The following is an 18,794-nucleotide window of genomic DNA, read 5'->3' as shown; positions in this document are numbered from 1 at the left end:
CTAACAAGTAAAAAGCTGAACAGACTGAAAAAGCAACAACTCTTCTTGGCGCCCTAAGAGAGGGGAGGATACTTGGCAAACTGCTGCCCCCAAGATTAGCGAGACAGATAGATAAATACAGGCAGTAGAGGCTTCCCGGCGCTGGGGTAGGAAAACCCAATCTGTAATTCATGAATTAATCATGAGAAGTTCAGTACTGACAACTCTCAGAGTTAAAACCTCCAGGGAACCCAGTCATATGGGAGCCTCCACAACACTATAAGGTTTTCCTCTAGGAGCTTGACCAGATTCCTACAGTAAATACTCAAGAAAAATCCCTTGATGCTTCTGGCAAGGGGAGAAGAAAAGGAACCATTTTGAAATAGGCCAGAGCACTCTGGCCTGCCATCGGGGGAAACTAGTTAATTGGAGCATAACCTGCTAAGAGCCTAACTGACCCAGGGTAAGAGAAATACCCAACTCTAGGTATCCTGTCCCACCTAAGGGGACTGAAAAAAAAATGAGAAATACTTCTGAGGTTCACAGCCCAGAGGTGTAGGTTCACAGACAGGAGCATGGGCTCACTAAAAGACTGAAATCTAATCACAGGATGGTAGAGCACATAAACACTTCCTCCTTCCCCTCCTCCACACCTCACCACATCACTAAAGACCTATTTACAACAGTTCCTTTACCTGGTCCATCGTATCTGGTTATCAGGAAAAAAAATTACCAGGAAAAAAGAAAGAAAGAAAAAATCATAAAACATATCCAGATGCAAAAAACATTTTGAAGAGACAAAGCAAGCCTCAGAAGCAGACATGGAAAGGTGTTTGAATTATCATCAGACTTGGAATTTAAAACAACTATGATTAACATGCTAAGGGCTCTAACAGATAAAGTAGACAGCATGCAAGAACAAAGACAAAGAACAGATAGGCAATGAAAGAGAGATGGAAATCCCAGGAAAGAACCAAAAAGAAATGCTAGAGATAAAAAAAAAACCACTGTAACAGAAATGAAGAAAGCCTTTGATGGGCTCATTAAAAAAAAAAGACTGGACATGGCCAAAGAAAGAATCTCTGAGCCAGATGTACCAAAAACAAAAAAAAGTCCTCGAAAAGCAAAGAGAACAAAAACTGGAGGAAAAAAAATAACAACCCCCCCCCCAAAAAAACAAAACAAAAACAAAAAACCAACAGCACAACAAAATTATGTAAAGAACAAAACACTTTACACTATTTTGGTCAGTCAGGAGATCTGTTAAGGATTATCTGACAGTTTAACAGAGGTCCCAAGGGACTGGTCTCTAGGTTTGAGAGAACACTGAAAGAAAATCAGTTTTACATCCAGCTCTGCCACTCTGTGTCCTTGGGCCCCCAGCTCATCATCTTCAAAATGATGACCTATTTTAAATGATCTCTAAGTCCTTTCCAACTCTGTTCTGACATCATTCTGACAGCTCTTTTTGACCTTAGGGCACAAACCCCTAAAGTCTGATAACACGTTTGTCCCACATGAAATATGACAAAGACACTGGTCTGCTCTTCACCAAACTAAAGTATATGTTAAGATATGATAATGAATGCAAAATGGCATCCATGTATACTACAGGTGACCCTTCAACAACACAGGCTTGAACAGTGTAGGTCCACTTATATGTAGATTTATTTGTGATATAGTACTATAAATGTATCTTTTATGACTTTAACATTTTCTTTTCCCTAGCTTACTTCATTATAAGAATACAGTATAGGGGCACCTGGGTGGCGCAGTCGGTTAAGCGTCCGACTTCAGCCAGGTCACGATCTCGCGGTCCCTGAGTTCGAGCCCCGCGTCAGGCTCTGGGCTGATGGCTTGGAGCCTGGAGCCTGTTTCCGATTCTGTGTCTCCCTCTCTCTCTGCCCCTCCCCCGTTCATGCTCTGTCTCTCTCTGTCCCAAAAATAAATAAAAAAACGTTGAAAAAAAAAAAAACTTAAAAAAAAAAGAATACAGTATATAATATAATAATATAATAAGACATCCAGTCAACGGTATACTATTAGTAGTTAAGTCTTTGGGGAGTCAAAAGTTATACATGGATTTTCGACTATGTGGGGAGCCGGCACTTCTAATCCTCAGGTTGTTCAAGGGTCAAGTGTACTTACAGAGTTCTTATATTAGAAGCATCCCCAGCATTGTCGTCTAAAGGCTGTCTCAGTCTCAAGAGTCTAAGCTCTCTTCTCACTAACAGGACTCAGCCGGAAAGCTCAGCGGATGTTGCTTCCCGAGACCCATTTATGGCCCTCCCAAGCTGTGGCCAGCATACAGACCATGCCCAGAGCATGTTCCCAGGACTTAAGTGGGGCCAGAGGGCCATCAAGACTTCTCTGCCTGCCCAAAACACTGAGTCCTTTCATGCAAGTGTCTAAGCAACAAGGTCGGGGATAACTGCTGTATGAGTTGGAAAGATGGACAAATTTACTCCTTTAAGGCCTCCTCCAATTAAGTTATAAATGCTGGTTACTTCCTAGGGTTGACCCTCCAGGCAACTATTTAATTCAGACGGAGCTGAGCTTAATAGGTGTAAGTTCTGGGCCTTGACAATAGAGAGGGAGCAAAGCAACAGACAGGGAGGAAGAACAGGAAGAGAGCTGGTTTTTCTTCTATGTAAGAGTGAAGTCGGCGGGGGGGGGGGGGGGGGGGGGGGGGGGGGGGGGGTGGATAGCAGGGGGAAGGACTTGAGAGTATGGGTTTAGGAAAAAAATGAAAGGAAATCCCAAGGTCATAGTGGTATAACAGGCCAGATCTGAGTAAAAGAAATGCTCCTCTTTCTCAAAGCCTCTTCCCCTTTTCCTCTTCTAAACCCACAGGTTCCAAAGGTACCCCAAAACTACCCTGGTAAAGGTGAAGGAGAAGCGGGACACAGGGTACCTACTGCTTGCAGCTGAACGCTGAATTTTTGAATTTTCTATCAGAAATCATGGCTGATCTAAGCTAATCATGACAGAGCTATTCCCCTTTGCCAGTGACTGACATGAGATCCAGTTCTCACTGACAAGATGTAAGGAGACAGCTGCTGGGAGTTTTTAGGAAAATTTCCCTTCCTACAAAGGGAAGTTTTGCTACTGATCTCTTGCTTCTTATTTTGTATCCTGACACATGAAAACACAGCACTTGGAGAGGTGGTAGCTTTGTGCTGGCCACAAGGGAAGGTATCACCAACACAGATGGAAGGGCACAAGATTCAAAGGAGCCAGGCCGTTGACCAGACAAACAACAGATGCCCTTATGGTACCTTAGTGGGAGTTTTCCCTTACTTGCAAATGAAACGCACTTGGATACATAGGTATTTACACTCACAGGTTCATTCTACCCTTGTTGCTTATTGTCAGGAACAACTTAACACTTTGCTTAGGGTATTGAATTTAAAGAAAGGAAAATAATTATAAGGAATCTATGTATAGAAATAAAAGCCATCAGCAAGAGGAAGAAATAAATAATTCACAAATGTGCATATAAGAAACTGTTAACCATAACACCCTTTGGGAAGAAGGAGCTGGGGGCATGGGAAAGGGGGGGAATGAAGGAGCCATTATTTTTCATTTGATATTTTTCTGTAAGGCTTGGATTTTCTTGTTCTTCTATTTTTTTTAATCTAGGCAGTGGGACAATGGGGCACTTCTCTTTCCCCCATATAATTTTCTGTATTAGAAATAGTTAAAAAGAAAAGTGCTATTTCTGACATGTCTAGAGAACTGTTCGTTTCTCGTCCCCCAGGAAGGAAATCAGAGAACCTAACATTTAGCAATCCAGCTCATTTTCTTGACATCCCCTCCAGTAATGATCATGCCTGACTAAAGGGCCCACAGATGGATTCTCTTCCAAGCCAGGAGCACATCTAGGTTAAGTGTCAACAAGAATGACAGCTCAGAGTAGCACACACAGCATTTAGCCCATAGATCACAGACATTAGTATGATTTGTGGTCACACTTTTGCCAAAGAAATCCCAAGTGTTCCAGTATTTAGTTTAAGATTTATAAAAGAATTATGCATTCCTGAGTATTGTAACTGGTTAATACCATAACTAAACAATACTACACACGAGGAAGGCAATTAATGTATACAAAAAAATAATTTCTCAATTGGCAAATTTTAAAAATACAATACACTCTCAAATCAAAGTATACATAGCTGTTGATTTCAGCCTAGTTATTTCAGCTTAAGCCTCTTACTCAATCGCTTCATTTCACAGATGGAAAAATGGAGGTTGATGCTGGCTAATTCAAGGTCACAGAGGCAGCTTGTGGTAGAGTCAAGATCAGAGGTGTTAAGACTGAAAACAGGAAGAGTGCTGGTACAGGGGCTCTAAGGCTAGGCACAGTTTCCCCAGGACACTGTCCAGAACAACAGAAAACAGCCAGGGATTACCTTAGTTCTGTGGTTCTCTGCATTCAGCCCCTCATACAGAGATTTGTTGAAAGTTATTTCACCAAGGATCTGCAGTTCATTTACATCTCTCTGTAACTATAAGATAGAGGATAGATAAAACATATTTTAGACATGGACTTACTATTTTTGAACAGCATCTTTTCCTTTATATGTGTTCCTTCTCCTGTATTCCTTTGTCTAGTTAGTGGTCTTGGCAACCACAGTTACCCAAGCAAGTATCCTGCAATCGTTCCCCAACTGCTTTTCCTTTGCACTTTACCTCAAGTCACAACACCATTCACCAGCCCCGAATCAGTTCCTGACAATTCTCCTTTTTGTTCTTTCTCTCATCTGTCTGTTTTCTCCAACCCTCATTGCTACTCCTTCAGTTCAGATCTCATCATTCTCATCTGGATCACTGTGAGGTGTTACACTCGATCCTCCTATTTCCCACTTTAGAGTGAGTGATCAGGGAAGGCCTCTCTAAGGTAATGCCTGAGCTAATTATAAGAAACCATGCACATAAAGATACAGGGGAAAAGCACTGTCATGCAGAAGGGACAGCAAGTACAAAGATCATGTGGCCAGAACAATATTGGAGAAAGGACAATAGCTAGAGTATAAGAAGTGGGGAGTGGCAAGGGGAGTGGCCCTGGGTGGCTCAGTTAAGCATGTGACTTCAGCTCAAGTCATGATTTCACAGTTTTGTTGAGTTTGAGCCCTGCTTTGGGCTCTCTCCTGTAAGCACAGAGCCCACTTCAGATCGTCTGTCCCCCTCTCTCTTTACCCTTCCCATGCTCGCTCTCTCTCTCAAAAATAAATATTAAAAAAGGGGGGCTGGGTGGCTCAGTTGGTTGGGCATCCAACCATTTCAGCTTGGGTCATGTTCTCGGAATTTGTGAATTCAGGCCCCGCATCAGGCTCTATGCTGACTGACAGTGTGGAGCCAGCTTTGGATTATCTCTCCCTCGCTCTTTGCCCCTCCTCCTTCCTCCCTCCCTCTCTCTCTCTCTCAAAATAAATGAATAAACTTTTTTTTTAAAAAGTGGGAAAGAGGAGAGTACTAGGAGATAAAGTTGAAGCAGCAAAGACTAGATCATGCAGTACCTTGCAGGCCACTGAAAAAGTATGTGTGTTAGTCTAGAAGTATTACTTTTTTAATTAATTTGTTAAAAAATATTTTGGAGACAGCACACGCACAAGTTGGGGAGAAGGGCAGAGGGAAGGAAAGAATCTTAAGCAGGCTCTACGCTCTGCGCAGAGCCCAACATGGGGCTCAATCCCACGACCCTGGGATCATGACCTGAGCTGAAATCAAGAGTCAGACCTTCAACTGACTGAGTCATTCAGGCGGCCCTAGTCTAGGTGTATTCAAATGTCACTTTTTTTTTTTTTTTTTTGGAGAGGCGTGGCACAATGTTTACTTTTAAAATAGCTGTTATGTGAAGAAAGATTTGTAGAGGCCATGGCAAGAGCGCAGACAAGAGGAAAAGGCAGGTTACTGTAATAGCTGGAGCAAAAGATGGTGGCCAGAACTACAACAGTAGCAGTGGAGATGGAAAGAAGTGAATGGATTTAGAATACATTTTGGAGGTGGAATGATAGAGCTTGCTGCTGTAATAGATATGGGGATGTAGGAAAGGAAGGAGAGAGTCACAAGTATTTCCTAAAATAAATAACTAGAGTAAGTTACCCTACTAAGTTACCCCAAGTAATTGAGTAAAGAACAGATTGAGGCAAAGAGTAGATCGAGACACCTGTTTCGGACATGTTACATTTGAGATGCCATTAATTTTTCTCCAAAAGATAGGAGGGGAACAAGTGAGTCAAATCTGGAGCATTTCACCATCTCAAGTACCTGCTGAAATTGACTCAAGTAGAGCTCTGCAGCCACCGTTACATTTTCCTTATTTGAAGTGATGACACAGTTCACTGAATGCCATTTTTTCCCATGCTGAAAAGGAAACTCTGGTTATAATTAGCACAATCCCTTTTTGAGTGCAAAAGATGAAAGCTTTAACACTTAGCACGCAGGGCACATTAAGATACCAGAAAAGAGGGTGTATACAGTTTCAGTCCTCACCTTGGCTCAAACAAAGCCACAGATATGGCTAACGTTACCCAGAGAAGAGGCTAAGGAGCGCCTTGAGGCCGCCCTGCATAGGTTTTCAGGAGTAAACGTCGGGGAAAGGAGCATCGGACCTCTCACGTCACCCGCTTCAAGCACTTCTTCCCTCCCTCGGCCTCTCGGGAAGGCCGCGCTCACCTGCACAGGATCGCTCCCGCACCTTTCCACCTGAGTCTGGCTGCACAGAGTGTGGTCCTGAAACGAGAGCCATTCCACAGCGGATATGAGGACGCCAAACTATCAGTTAGCCGCCCTCTCCCAGCCCCGGCGAGACCCATCGTAACGCGCATGCGGATGGCCGGACGCTAGGACCCAGCAGTCTAGCTGGCGGGCGCTTCTGCTTCAGGAAGTCTCGCGGTGTTTGCATTTGAACCTCTGGGCGGGTGCCGACGATGGCGGCGTCGCTCCCGCGACCTGGGAACCGGCTCTTCCGAACGTATGGGGCTGCGGGCGGCGGGGGGCCGCGGCGGCGACCCGGCAGGGCAGCGGCGCAGTGGTTCCCGCCGAAAGACCGGAAGCGTTTATTCAGCAGCAGCAGTAGCAGCGACGCCAGCAGCGGCGGCCCCTCGCGCTCTATCGCTTCCGACGATCCCGACGACCCAGACTTCCTCGGCTTTCCGGTGGGTCGACGGCGGAGGGGCCCTGGCGGTCGAGTCTCCGAGGACCGGCCGAGTCTGATCGCGACCCCAAGACGCCTGAGGCTGCGAGCTCGGCCTCCGCAGAACTGCAGCACCCCTGCGGGCCGCTCGAACCGCCGCCCTTCTCTAACGGCAACCCGTGCCTACTGAGCCCGGACCTCAGTGCGTGCAGCCGGCCCGGGGACGGCGGCGAGCTGGGCACCAGTGCCTCCCTGTTCAGCAGTCTGGCCTCTCCTGGCCCCGGCCTCCCAGCGCCAGGAGACAGTGTCCTCGGGACCGGCCCCGCCGCCTCTTTGGATGCAGCCTCTGAAGTTCCGAGTGGCTTGCACCTCCCAGCAGCCTCCCTGGACCCAGCATCCCTCCACCGCCTCCAGGAGGCAGCAACAGGAGGAGGCAGGTTCACTAGGTTGGCCCACCAAGCCCATGCCAACCTCAGGTCAGCTCTCTTTGGTGTCACGGACTCTGGAAACCCTGAGGATTCTGAGAGTGGGGCAGTTGGGAGGAATATGAGGGAGTCTTGCTGTGAAATGGAACAGACGGGGAAGAGGCTGGAGAGGCCAGGTTTTTCAAGCATGGGTAAGAAGAGGGCCACAGACCAGGGCTGTTGTCAACAGATTGGGTCTCAAGGGGCTGCCCAGATAGACTCCGAGGAGGCAGATGGTTGCAAGGGCTGTATTGTACCTGGGGAAATCAACAGGCCTGAGAGAACTGGGCCTAGTCGAAAAAGGAAACTGCAGGAAACAGTAGAAACCTCCCTTCTCCATTACCACCAGTTTAAGAGGGACCAAAAGAGGGAAAAAGACTCATCCCTCACCCAGGACCTGACTCATTTACAGAATGCCTCTTGGACCAAAGCCAGGGCTTCTTTCAGTTTCCACAAGAAGAAGATGGTGACTGCTGTATCAGAAGTATGCAGTAGCTACACCGTTGCCAGTTCTCTCTCTGAGTCCCTCATCTCTGAATATCCAAACCCTCCTGTTACGAACAGAACAAATAGTGCCGTGTCTCCTTGGAACTGCTCTTCCATGTATTTGCTAACCCCGTTTAAGACACTACATGTCACAGACAAAAAGGTATCAGATGCTGAAAAGGTTTACGGGGAATGCAATCAGGAGGGCCCTATCCCCTTTAGCAATTGCCTTTCCACAGAAAAATTGGAATGCTGTCAGAAGATTGGAGAAGGGGTGTTTGGTGAAGTGTTTCAAACAATTGTTAATCACACACCTGTTGCCCTAAAAATCATTGCTATTGAAGGACCAGATTTGGTCAACGGAGCCCATCAGAAAACTTTTGAGGAAATTCTGCCGGAGATCATCATCTCCAAAGAGTTGAGCCTTTTGTCTGATGAGATACACAACCGTACAGAAGGCTTTATTGGTTTGAATTCGGTGCACTGTGTTCAAGGATCTTACCCTCCCTTGCTCCTCAGAGCCTGGGACCATTATAACTCAACTAAAGGGTCTGCAAATGACCGGCCTGACTTTTTTGAGGAAGACCAGCTCTTCATTGTGCTGGAATTTGAGTTTGGAGGGATTGACTTAGAGCAAATGAGAACGAAGTTGTCCTCCATGGCTACTGCAAAGAGCATTCTACACCAGATCACAGCATCTCTCGCAGTGGCCGAGGCATCCCTGCACTTTGAGCACCGAGACTTACACTGGGGGAATGTGCTTTTAAAGAAAACCAGCCTCAAAGAGCTCCAGTACACCCTCAACGGGAACACGAGCACTATCCCCACCCGTGGACTACAAGTCAATATCATTGACTACACCCTGTCACGGTTGGAACGGGATGGGATCGTGGTGTTCTGTGACATTTCCATGGATGAGGACCTATTTACAGGTGAAGGTGACTACCAGTTTGAGATCTACAGGCTAATGAGGAAGGAGAACAACAACTGCTGGGGTGAATATCACCCTTATAATAATGTGCTCTGGCTCCATTACCTCACAGATAAGATTCTGAAACAGATGACCTTCAAGATTAAATGTAACACCCCCGCCATGAAGCAAATGAAGAGAAAGATCCAGCATTTCTATAGGACAATGCTGAATTTCAGGTCTGCCACTGACCTGCTCTGCCAACACAGTCTGTTTAAGTAAGTCAGACATGCCTTACAGGCCCAAACTGAGAGGGTACTGGTCTTAAAGCCCTTGATGCTGTTTTCAGCCTTCATCCCCAGAGCAGGGTGGATTTCCCATTCTAAATGTTTCTAATCAACTTTTCAAACAAGAATTTTGTTTCCTAGTAGAAACTAAAATGTTTCTGAAGTTAACAAATGTTCTTTAAAAATAAACTATACATGGGAACAAGTGATTACAATTTAGAAGTCCTCTTTCTGTCAGCAGAGTCCATTCTATAAATGCCTTTCCATATATTCATTTCTGAGCCTTGACATTTCATGTACCTTGAGCTAAATAAATAAATAAGTAAATAAGGAAAGCCAAAGACCTCAACTTTCATACTGATGAGAGCCTGTGGCTGTAGGTACCATAAGGGAACCATACTACAGATGAAGAGTCAACTGAGAGTAAAGAGGCTGTAGCAAAGCAGAAATAGACTGGAGGGAGGAAAGGAAGATGGTAAATTTATAGGGAGAAGTGCAAGAAATATCTCATGTTTATCAAGCTCATTTGCCAGTCACAAAGACAAGCAGAATTTATCAGTTTCAGAGGGAAAGTAAGTATCTCCATGGGTATTAAAAAGGTTTGAATTTTTGCTTATTTTTCACCAAGGGGAGGAAAACAGAAGTGTTGCTTTAAGAGCTGAATGGTTGATATTTCTTGTGAACATGACTTTGGCAGTGTGTTCCCAGGTTAACTAAACATGTTTTTACTCCTTTTCTAGAACTCTGGTTTCATACCTTTCAGAATCCATAGTCACTTTGAAAAGAGGTGTGATCATGATAAAGAAATGCCTCTAAGTACCTGAATTTTTGTCACGTTTTTCACTCTTATAATCTGGAGATCTTGTAATTTGATTGGAACACAAATTTGCAGCTGGAATTCGGCTCCAAAGAGATTTTCCCCATGTATCTGCAAAATAAAATCAGAGCGTGGGAAATCAAACTGGTGTTTTGCCACCTGTAACTTTGCAATTATAGGCACTAAGCACTTACATTGAAGAAGAATTCTTTGTAGACGGAAAGCCCCTGGCTTGTGTTCATGTATATCACTGACGGTCTGCAATTGAGACGATATTTGTTACGCCTCAAGGCCCCCTTCTTTCAAAGGAGCCTGAATGCTACCAACTGTATACACTAAGAAAGAGGGTACCAGATCCTTAAGATGAATCAAAGCTGAATATCAAAATGTAGAGTGGCGGTAGGGCAGCTGGGATCAGGTAGGATATTTGAATTCTGTATATTAGGGCTGGTTCTGTGTGTGTCTAATTATCATTCCTCAGAGTGGCCTTACTTTTCTCTTTCCTTATTTCTCAATGCCACAGCTCCTCTCTTCCCTCCTTAGCATTACGTCAGTAACTTTTTGTAGCAAGACCAGCAGGCACTGCTCCCCCTTTGGTTACTACCATGGTGTTTCTAGGACCCAACTGTTAGTGCCCCAGAGATCAGTGGGAGCCTGGGCTTTAAGCAGCCTCCTATCAGTGAAGGACAAGGCCCACATCCACCCCGACCACCGGTTCCCACAAGAGAGAATTCCTGCAGGTGTTGGCCCCTCGGAAGTACTTACTTGGGAAGAACTGCAATGAAGGCATGCTTGAACTGAAGGCTGTGGGTCTTTGTGACCAAAGACTGTTTTCCATTGAAACTAGGAAATAAGAGTGTCAGTTGACAGCACACCTGCTTTGTACACAGCTACTTACATACCTTGGCTTCTCCGGGTCAGTGAGGGTCAGGTAAGAAAAGACTCTTGAAGATAAGTAATTAGAGTGCAGAAGACCATACTTGGAGAAACACTGATTTTAAAAGAGTTTCTCAACCTTGACAATATTGACATTTTGGGCCAGATAATTTTTTGTGAGAAGCTATCCTGTATGGTGTTTAGCAGCATCCCTGGCCTCTCCCCACTAGATAGCAGTAGCACCCTCCACCCCCTGCTCCAGGTTGTGGCAACCAAAAATGTTTTCAGGCACTGCCCCTGAGGGGCAGAATCATCCCCATTTGTGAACCCTTCCCTAACACTATACCCTACACCCCCAAACATAGAAGTTTTGCAGATGACAGAACTTCTCCAAAGTTAAATGAACCAGAATTAGAACTTGCGTCCAAGGCTAATTTACCAGACGCTAAGCTAGTTTTGCTTTGTGTGTCACTAAAAGAAGGTTTTCAATATTTCTGATAGCAAGAAGGGAAAGCCAGGTCACTGCAGCAGCATAGGTTCTTTTTATGGGTTCACTGAGGCTCTTCCTGAGCAGTGAGGGAGCCATAACTCTTAACACACACGCACGGGATAGAGACTTCTCCCAGGGCCACAGCCTGGACCTGCTCTGACACAGACAGTACTTACTTGGTGGCTGTCACAGTGATACTGGCTGTCCTGTTTGGAAAGGCATTCTCTTCTAGCTGCCAAACTACTGAAAAGATTGCCTATTTAAAAAAAAAAAAAAGTCACGTGGTTCCTCTCTATACCACCCACAATTCAGATTGCTTCCTACTAACAGACCTGGGAAGCAATTCATATTCACATTTTTATAGCACAGGATGCTTCCACATCTATTATTCCATGTAAGCCTCACAATGTCAATATGGAATGAGCTGGGCAGACAGCATTATTCCCTTTGTACAGGTGAGGAAACCACTTCAGAGCTTGCCCACGGCACAAAGATCATCAGTGGCAGATCAGGGACTCCCTTCACAATAATAACTCTGGGTCTGCCGCTCCCCCCATACTACTCCCAGCTTCACTCTGCTGTAATGGGGGTGAACCAGCAATTTGCGGCTATATCTCCCACCCCACCACTCCCTACTTTGAGAGCAAACTTGGCAGCTCTAAGCTCTGCTGAAGGGGTTGATTACAGTACAGTGTGGAGACACAACTAAGAGATTCAGATGAGACCGGGAACGTGAGAGACACCAAGTCCAAGTTAGAAGAGTCAGCTGACCAAAACAGACTCACAGACGACCTCCTGAGTATAGGGTGACCAATCTTGCAGTTCATGACCAGCACAGAAGCAGTTGGCTTAGGGTCATCACACCAAATGTCTGGAGAAGGAGGCTGTTAACACAGAAAAGACCCTGTTTTTAAAGAGCAAAAAAGGAAGCATTTGCCTTATACCAATTCAAATATTCACTGATTTTCTACATGCCAGAGCTCAGGCTTTATCTGCCAGGAGTCAGGACACAAATCAGATTTGGTCTCTGTCTTCCTCACAAGCTGGGCAAAAGGGATCAGTAGTAGGTAGTTGAGGAATTTAAATACAAGGCCCAGGGAGTGGTTCTGTAAAGCTGTGAAGCGAGTCCCTGATCTGCCACTGAAAAACAGTATCGAAAGAGGTGAAATCCAACAAGGAGGAAGGAATCTGTGAAGTCTTCATTGGTAGCGAGGCATTTGAACTGGGCCTTGGACCAATGCAAACTTAATATCCTGAGATGGGCTGGAAGGCTAGCATGAGCCAAGCACTGCCATGGAGCCTTTCTCAACCATGGATCTTCATCTAGACCACTGAATACAGAAGGTGATTTCATGGACAATTTTCTTAATTCTCCCAAGGATAGTGCAACACCACTTCCACTCAAGAAGCTTATGAGGTAATTTCATTATTTTCAGGTAATCGATGCTATCCTAGCTCAAATAGCCTAAGACCCCAGGGACAAACCTGTAGTTTGACAAAGGCAGGTTTAATGATTGCTTACAATGAGGAAAACTGCACCAGGGTATGTCTGTCTCACGAAACAAAAGCAAAGACAGTTAAAGGATTCCGGGGAAGGGTACAGTTCAGGTGAAATATAAGTAAAGCAGAGTTTTGACAGGCTCTACTAACTAAAGCAGGGCCAGACCCAGGGACCCCTTCCTTGGAAACTATTAGGGTGGATTTGTAAAGTTGTGTCCAGAATGCTTTGTCTGAAGCGCTGTACCTCAGATGAAAGCTTCTCTTCAAAGTGACATATTATCCAGTCAAGAGTGAGATGGTTTCATAATTACAGATAGAACTTCAAGCAGCAAAGTCTCTGATTGCCTATGATTTTAGAGAACACTTTTCAGCGTTACTTCACAGCTGCAGGATGTCCTTGGGAGAATTAGTTTCCTAGTATCTTGCAGCTGGCTTTGAGTCTGTGATCCCAGGTTGATGAATGGCAGGGCAGACTTTTACTTTCCCGGTCCCGGCTAACTTAGAGAATATTTTCCTCTCAGAACCCTGGTTAAGAAAGGCTGCAGGCAAAGAGTGACTGCAGAACGGCATCACTGGTGGCTCTTTAGGCAGAGAATAGCACGACTGAACGCATAGCACAGCATGCAGTTGGACTGGAGGGGATCCATCTAGTTTATTGGATGGACCTGGATGAGACTGGAGGCAGGGAGACCAGTTCAGAGGTTGCCATAAAAAAGCAGGTGTACAGGAAGGGACAGCCATGAGTGTGTGTTTCCAAAACTGCCATCGTAGTTACCTTCTGTATCCTCTTAAACTGTAAGTTTCTGGGGTAATTCAAAGCCATGCTCGTCATGTAGGAATCTTCCCCAGAGTTAGTTAGGTTAATGTTCAGAGTCAGCTCCTTTGTGAGACCCACCACCAATTCCTGCCTGCACAGCAGTAGGCAAATAGATACATGTTACCAATTTATTTGATCTGTAAAAACCTCAATGCAATACAATAGCACAATCTTAACTAACTTCTTAAATTGCCTAAAGGATACATTTAGCCTAGATTTTCTTCCCCCTCAACATAAGCAAACACCTGGACTGCTATCCCCCCTCAGTTGCTATGTGAGACGGTGATAATGCTTCCCATTATTTGGTGCTTACTATATGGCAGGGACTGTGCTCGATGCTTCACATCCTCAATTAATCCTCGTAATAACTGTATAAAATAGTATGGTTACTGTCCATTTCATAGAAAAGGAAACAGAAGCCAAGAGAGTCTAATTTGCCTGAGGTCTAACAGTCTCAAAAGGGAGTTGGGAAAACTATAATTACATACTCTTTCTACTGCCAATTCACTGCAACCCTAGGCAAGGTACTTCATTACACAAATTCATCCATTTCATATATACTTATGGAGTACTTTCTCTGTGCCAGATACTCTGCTCAATACTGGGGCGTCTAGGTGGCTCAGTTGGTTAAATGTATGGTTTAAAACAGTCTGTTCAGACTTGAGAAGACTTGGGATTTGTGAGAGCTTCCTTCAGTCCACTGAGGTGCTGTGGGACCCCAGAGTATAGAACCACTATCCATAACCAAGATCTGCAGGAGAACACATTAGCGATATAAGGAAAATTTCCTAGCCACCTAGGAAATCTGTTCAAAACAGAATATGAAGCTCTGGGAAGTATTGTGACATGTGTTTTGTTGTTGTGGTAGTATTCTTTTTGTTTTATCAGAACTGAGAAGAGGATAGATTGATTAGCAGGAGAGAGGGTGGGGAGACAACTAGAGCCTGCTGTGGAAATCCATTGAAGAGATGGCAAATGCCTGGGACACCTGGGCGCCCCAGATGGTTAAGCATCCAACTTCGGTTCAGGTCATGATCTCCTGGTTCATGGGTTGGAGCCCCACGTCGGGCTCTGTGCTGACAGCTCAGAGCCTGGAACTTGCTTCGGATTCTGTGTCTCCCTCACTCTCTGCCCCTCTCCCACTCACACTCTGCCTCTCTCCTTCAAAGATAAACATTTTACAAAATTAAAAAAAAAAAAAAAGATGGCAAATGCCTGATGTAATATAGTAGCAGCGGGGATAGAGAGAAGGGATAGAAACCAGGTATGGTAAGGCCACACTTGTAACCAGAGCAGCAGAGACAGGAGTCAAGGATGAGCCCTGAATTTTCACACTGGATGACCAAGTGGTCCTATTCGTGAGGGAGAGAACACTGGAGGAAGACCAGAGGGTGGCAGCTGACAGATGAGTTCAGGCAGGGATATAAAAAGAGGTGCCTATGGCATAACAAGGTAGAGATGTTGAAACATCAGTTGGCTAAACTGTTCTAGAGCCCACGAGAGAGATCTGAGAGCCACTGTTCTATTTCACAGGGGTTCTTAACCTGAGGGCCAGGGGCAGTTTCAGAGGGTCCCAAATGCAAACACTTATGTTTTATGCCCATGTCATCTTCTAGCTTTTTCCTTCGATTCTTTAGGAGATCCATGTCCATAAAAAGGTTGAAACCCCTGAAACATTTGGATGCTAAGGATTAGACTCAATCATACTTTTTGAAAAAAGAAGAGACTGGTTACTATTTACACTAGGGGGTGATGTAGGGCCAGCTGTGTGTGCTATATATATCCCAAGGAGTTGGCTGGGAGGGAAGTTCTTGGCTGTAATTAATTCCTGTTGGAAACAGCTGCATCTGTTTATTAGGCTGGATTCCAAAACACTCAGAAGTCTTGAACTGGATCCTTAGCAATTGGGATGGGCCGCACTAAGCCATCCACAATTCCTACAAATGTCTATGAAAAGGCTTACCAGGACTCAGGCAACAGCGTTCTTCCACCCAGATGCCAACTCCGGCCAATGGGCCATCAGTGCCATGTTATGTGTGCAGCACTACTAGCCAGGAAGGGCATTTTAAGACCGTCACGTGTCCAAAGTCAAACTCCTTATCTCTTTCTCTCCACCCTGCCTTCCAAAATCAGTCTTCTAAAGGCTTCCCCAATTCAGTTCTTGGCATCACCATTATTGTGGAGTTCAGTGTGATCCAAGGGAACTTTCGCAGTAATGGAAATAGTCTATATCTGTGCTATTCAATATCACTGGCCATATGTGGGTGTTGAGCCCTTGAAATGTGCCTAGTTCAACTGAGGAATTAAAATTTTAATTTTACTTAATTGTAATTAATTTAAATAGTTAAATGTGACTAGTGGCTACTGTATTGGACAGCACAAATCTAGATGTTCAGGATGAAACCATGGAAGCTGCCTTAGACCCTTCTTTTTCTCTTACTCCCCTGATCCAATCTGTCATCAAGTCCTGTGGGCTCTAACTTCAAAATATAGGCACCTTTACCTGCTACCACTTTGGCCCAAGTCACCATCGCTTCTCACCTGAGTTATTACAATAGATCCTTACTATCTCCCTTCTTACACCTTTGTTCCTGCAGTCTACCACACAGCAGCAAGAATGAGCCTGTTAAAATGCAAGATCCTGTCATTCGTCTGGCTTCCCAGTTCACAATAAAAGCCCTTATGCCGGGCCTCCGAAGTCCCATATAACCTTTCTCCCTGCCCCCACATTACCTCTCCCTCATTCTACTGCAACCACACTGGTGTCCTGGCCAGTCCTCCCACCTCCAGGTATGCTCCCATCTCAGGGAATTTGCAGCTGCTCTCCCTGCAGACACCCACAGAGTTCATTCCCCAATCTCCTCCTGTGTGTACCAAAATGTCACCACAGTGAGCCCTTTCCTGACCACTCCAAAACTTCAATCCACCCCCACCCGGCACTTTCTCCCACCTTCCCTGCCTTTTCTTCATAGTACATCTCATCAACATAAAATGTACCTACTATCTTCTCCTAAAACACCGGGAGGGCAAGGCTGTTTTGTCTATGTTGTTTGCTCATGTATCTCCAGCATGTAGAGTGCCTGGCACAGAGGAGATGCTCCATAAATATTTAATGAATTAGTTAAGTAATTGGGTTAAGAGGTGAGCCAAGGAAGAGGATACCTCTACCCGGGGTAGTCCTAGGAGCAAGAAACACTAGGGTATGAAAATAGCATTGTCCAGGGTGTCAGAGACCTGGGTTCAAGTCCACCAAATGAGCTCTGTGATCCCACACAGTCCCTCAGCCACTGAGTCTGTTCCATAATCTATAAAACAGAAATACAAATCTCTTGCCTCCCTCATGGTGTGGCTGAGGACCCAATGAGGTAATAGATTCAAAACCCTTTGTGGGCCATGAGGAAAAGTCAAATTTTGATGAGGGATTTGCTGGGTACACCTTCAGGAGAAAGTTAGTTGCAGTTGACAACTCACTGAGAGGTGGTGATGGCCATCTGTAAGTCAGCAACACAAAACAGCTTATTCGTGCAGTTCTTCTCATAGGGCAGCTACAACCAAACAGAGAGAGGCAGGGGTCAGACCAGGGACACCACCATCCCTGGGAGCTTTGCCTCTCGATCTTCTCCGTAGGACATACCTCTCCTTCCTTAGACTCTGAGAAGTGCAGGTAGAAGGACGTGAAGGCCAACAGACTGGGGTTGTACCCATATGGCCAAGAGAGCTGTGACTGTGACATTCCTTGACCTGTCAGGGGTACGGAGTGTGCTTGGTCTTACAACAAAGGTACACCGGGATTTAGGCCTCTGGCCAAGGTGAAAAATGGGGGGACCTTCATGGAATGGTGGGGGTGCCTGTCACATTTATATCATGGGAATTAAGCAGCAGGCTTGCTCACAACTCACTAATCTGAACATTTTAGGGAGGAAAACCTAAGAGAAAAAAAAGCTTCCTTAGTCCTTTTTTTTTTTTTAATTTTTTTTTTCAACGTTTTTATTTATTTTTGGGACAGAGAGAGACAGAGCATGAACGGAGGAGGGGCAGAGAGAGAGGGAGACACAGAATCGGAAACAGGCTCCAGGCTCTGAGCCATCAGCCCAGAGCCTGACGCGGGGCTCGAACTCACGGACCGCGAGATCGTGACCTGGCTGAAGTCAGACGCCCAACCGACTGCGCCACCCAGGCGCCCCCATCCTTAGTCCTTTTAAGTAGAGGCAGGAACAGCAGGAGCAGGAATGGGGGGACACCTAACCCAAATATTGTGAGGTCCAGTCCTGTGAGGTTCTTGTCCCCATGACTAGTCTTCTCTGTAGGATAAATATTCCCCTTGTAATTTTGCCTATACTAAAACAAAATCATTTGGAAAGTTACAGAGGGTCCAAAAGGCCCAGGCAAGGTGAACAGCCCTAGTTAAGTTAAAAAATCAAATTTTCTGAAGGAGCTGGATCTATTTTTTTGTTATGAAGGAAACAGCCAGCTCCTTAACCGGAGAATCTCTGTGTTTATCTCCCCAGCAGCCAGTGACCACCTCAGTAGCTTTCTGCAAGGAATGTTACCATGGCCTGGAGCTGGAATGGGAGCCCGAAGCTAGAACGAAACTTACTTCCCAGAGGAGGGAGATGCAGTTTGAAGAAGTCAGATCTTGGAGCTCTATCTGGCTAGCTTAACAGTCTGAGGCAGGTTTTTTTTTTACTTCTGCTTTTAATATAGCCAAGTAGCCTGCTTTTTCACCCAGGCCCAGTGAGAGAGAGCAGGATTAAAGCATCTAAGCTCCCAGCTAGAACTCATTCTTTGGAAACATCTATGTGCCTAACCTAACACCAAATAATTTCTCCTCACCCATTTCATTAGTGGAATAAATTTTTTTAAAAAAATCTCTTTGTTAGGGGCGCCTGGATGGCTCAGTCAGTTAAGCGTCCGACTTCAGCTCAGGTCATGATCTCACAGTTCATGGGTTCGAGCCCCGCATTGGGCTCTGTGCTGACAGCTCAGAGCCTAGAGCCTGCTTCAGATTCTGTGTCTCCCTCTCTCTCTGC

At 45.3% G+C, this 18,794-nt stretch overlaps 2 protein-coding genes across 18 annotated transcripts in view; one reads left to right on the top strand and one right to left on the bottom strand.

The window, feature by feature from the left end:
• Positions 1–18,794, bottom strand: part of ITGAE (integrin subunit alpha E) — a 75,623-nt gene that overhangs the window by 4,573 nt on the left and 52,256 nt on the right. For 14 of the 17 annotated variants that reach the window (XM_045043983.1, XM_045043979.1, XM_045043986.1 and 11 more), the window contains 10 exon segments: positions 17,236–17,309; positions 13,723–13,855; positions 12,233–12,331; positions 11,624–11,703; positions 10,847–10,924; positions 10,276–10,339; positions 10,085–10,192; positions 6,658–6,714; positions 6,250–6,345; positions 4,392–4,487 (listed from right to left, as the gene is read on the bottom strand). In XM_045043983.1, coding sequence (XP_044899918.1) covers positions 4,392–4,487; positions 6,250–6,345; positions 6,658–6,714; positions 10,085–10,192; positions 10,276–10,339; positions 10,847–10,924; positions 11,624–11,703; positions 12,233–12,331; positions 13,723–13,855; positions 17,236–17,309 — 885 coding nt within the window. 17 annotated transcript variants of the gene reach the window in all.
• Positions 6,897–9,473, top strand: HASPIN (histone H3 associated protein kinase). The gene is given in 2 exon segments (XM_003996383.6): positions 6,897–7,248; positions 7,251–9,473. Coding segments are annotated over 2 exon segments (2,346 nt in total). The 5' UTR covers positions 6,897–6,911; the 3' UTR covers positions 9,260–9,473.

Source organism: Felis catus, chromosome E1, assembly GCF_018350175.1.
Source record: "Felis catus isolate Fca126 chromosome E1, F.catus_Fca126_mat1.0, whole genome shotgun sequence".
Taxonomy (NCBI): Eukaryota; Metazoa; Chordata; class Mammalia; order Carnivora; family Felidae; genus Felis; species Felis catus.
This window is presented reverse-complemented; position numbering and strand designations above follow the sequence as displayed.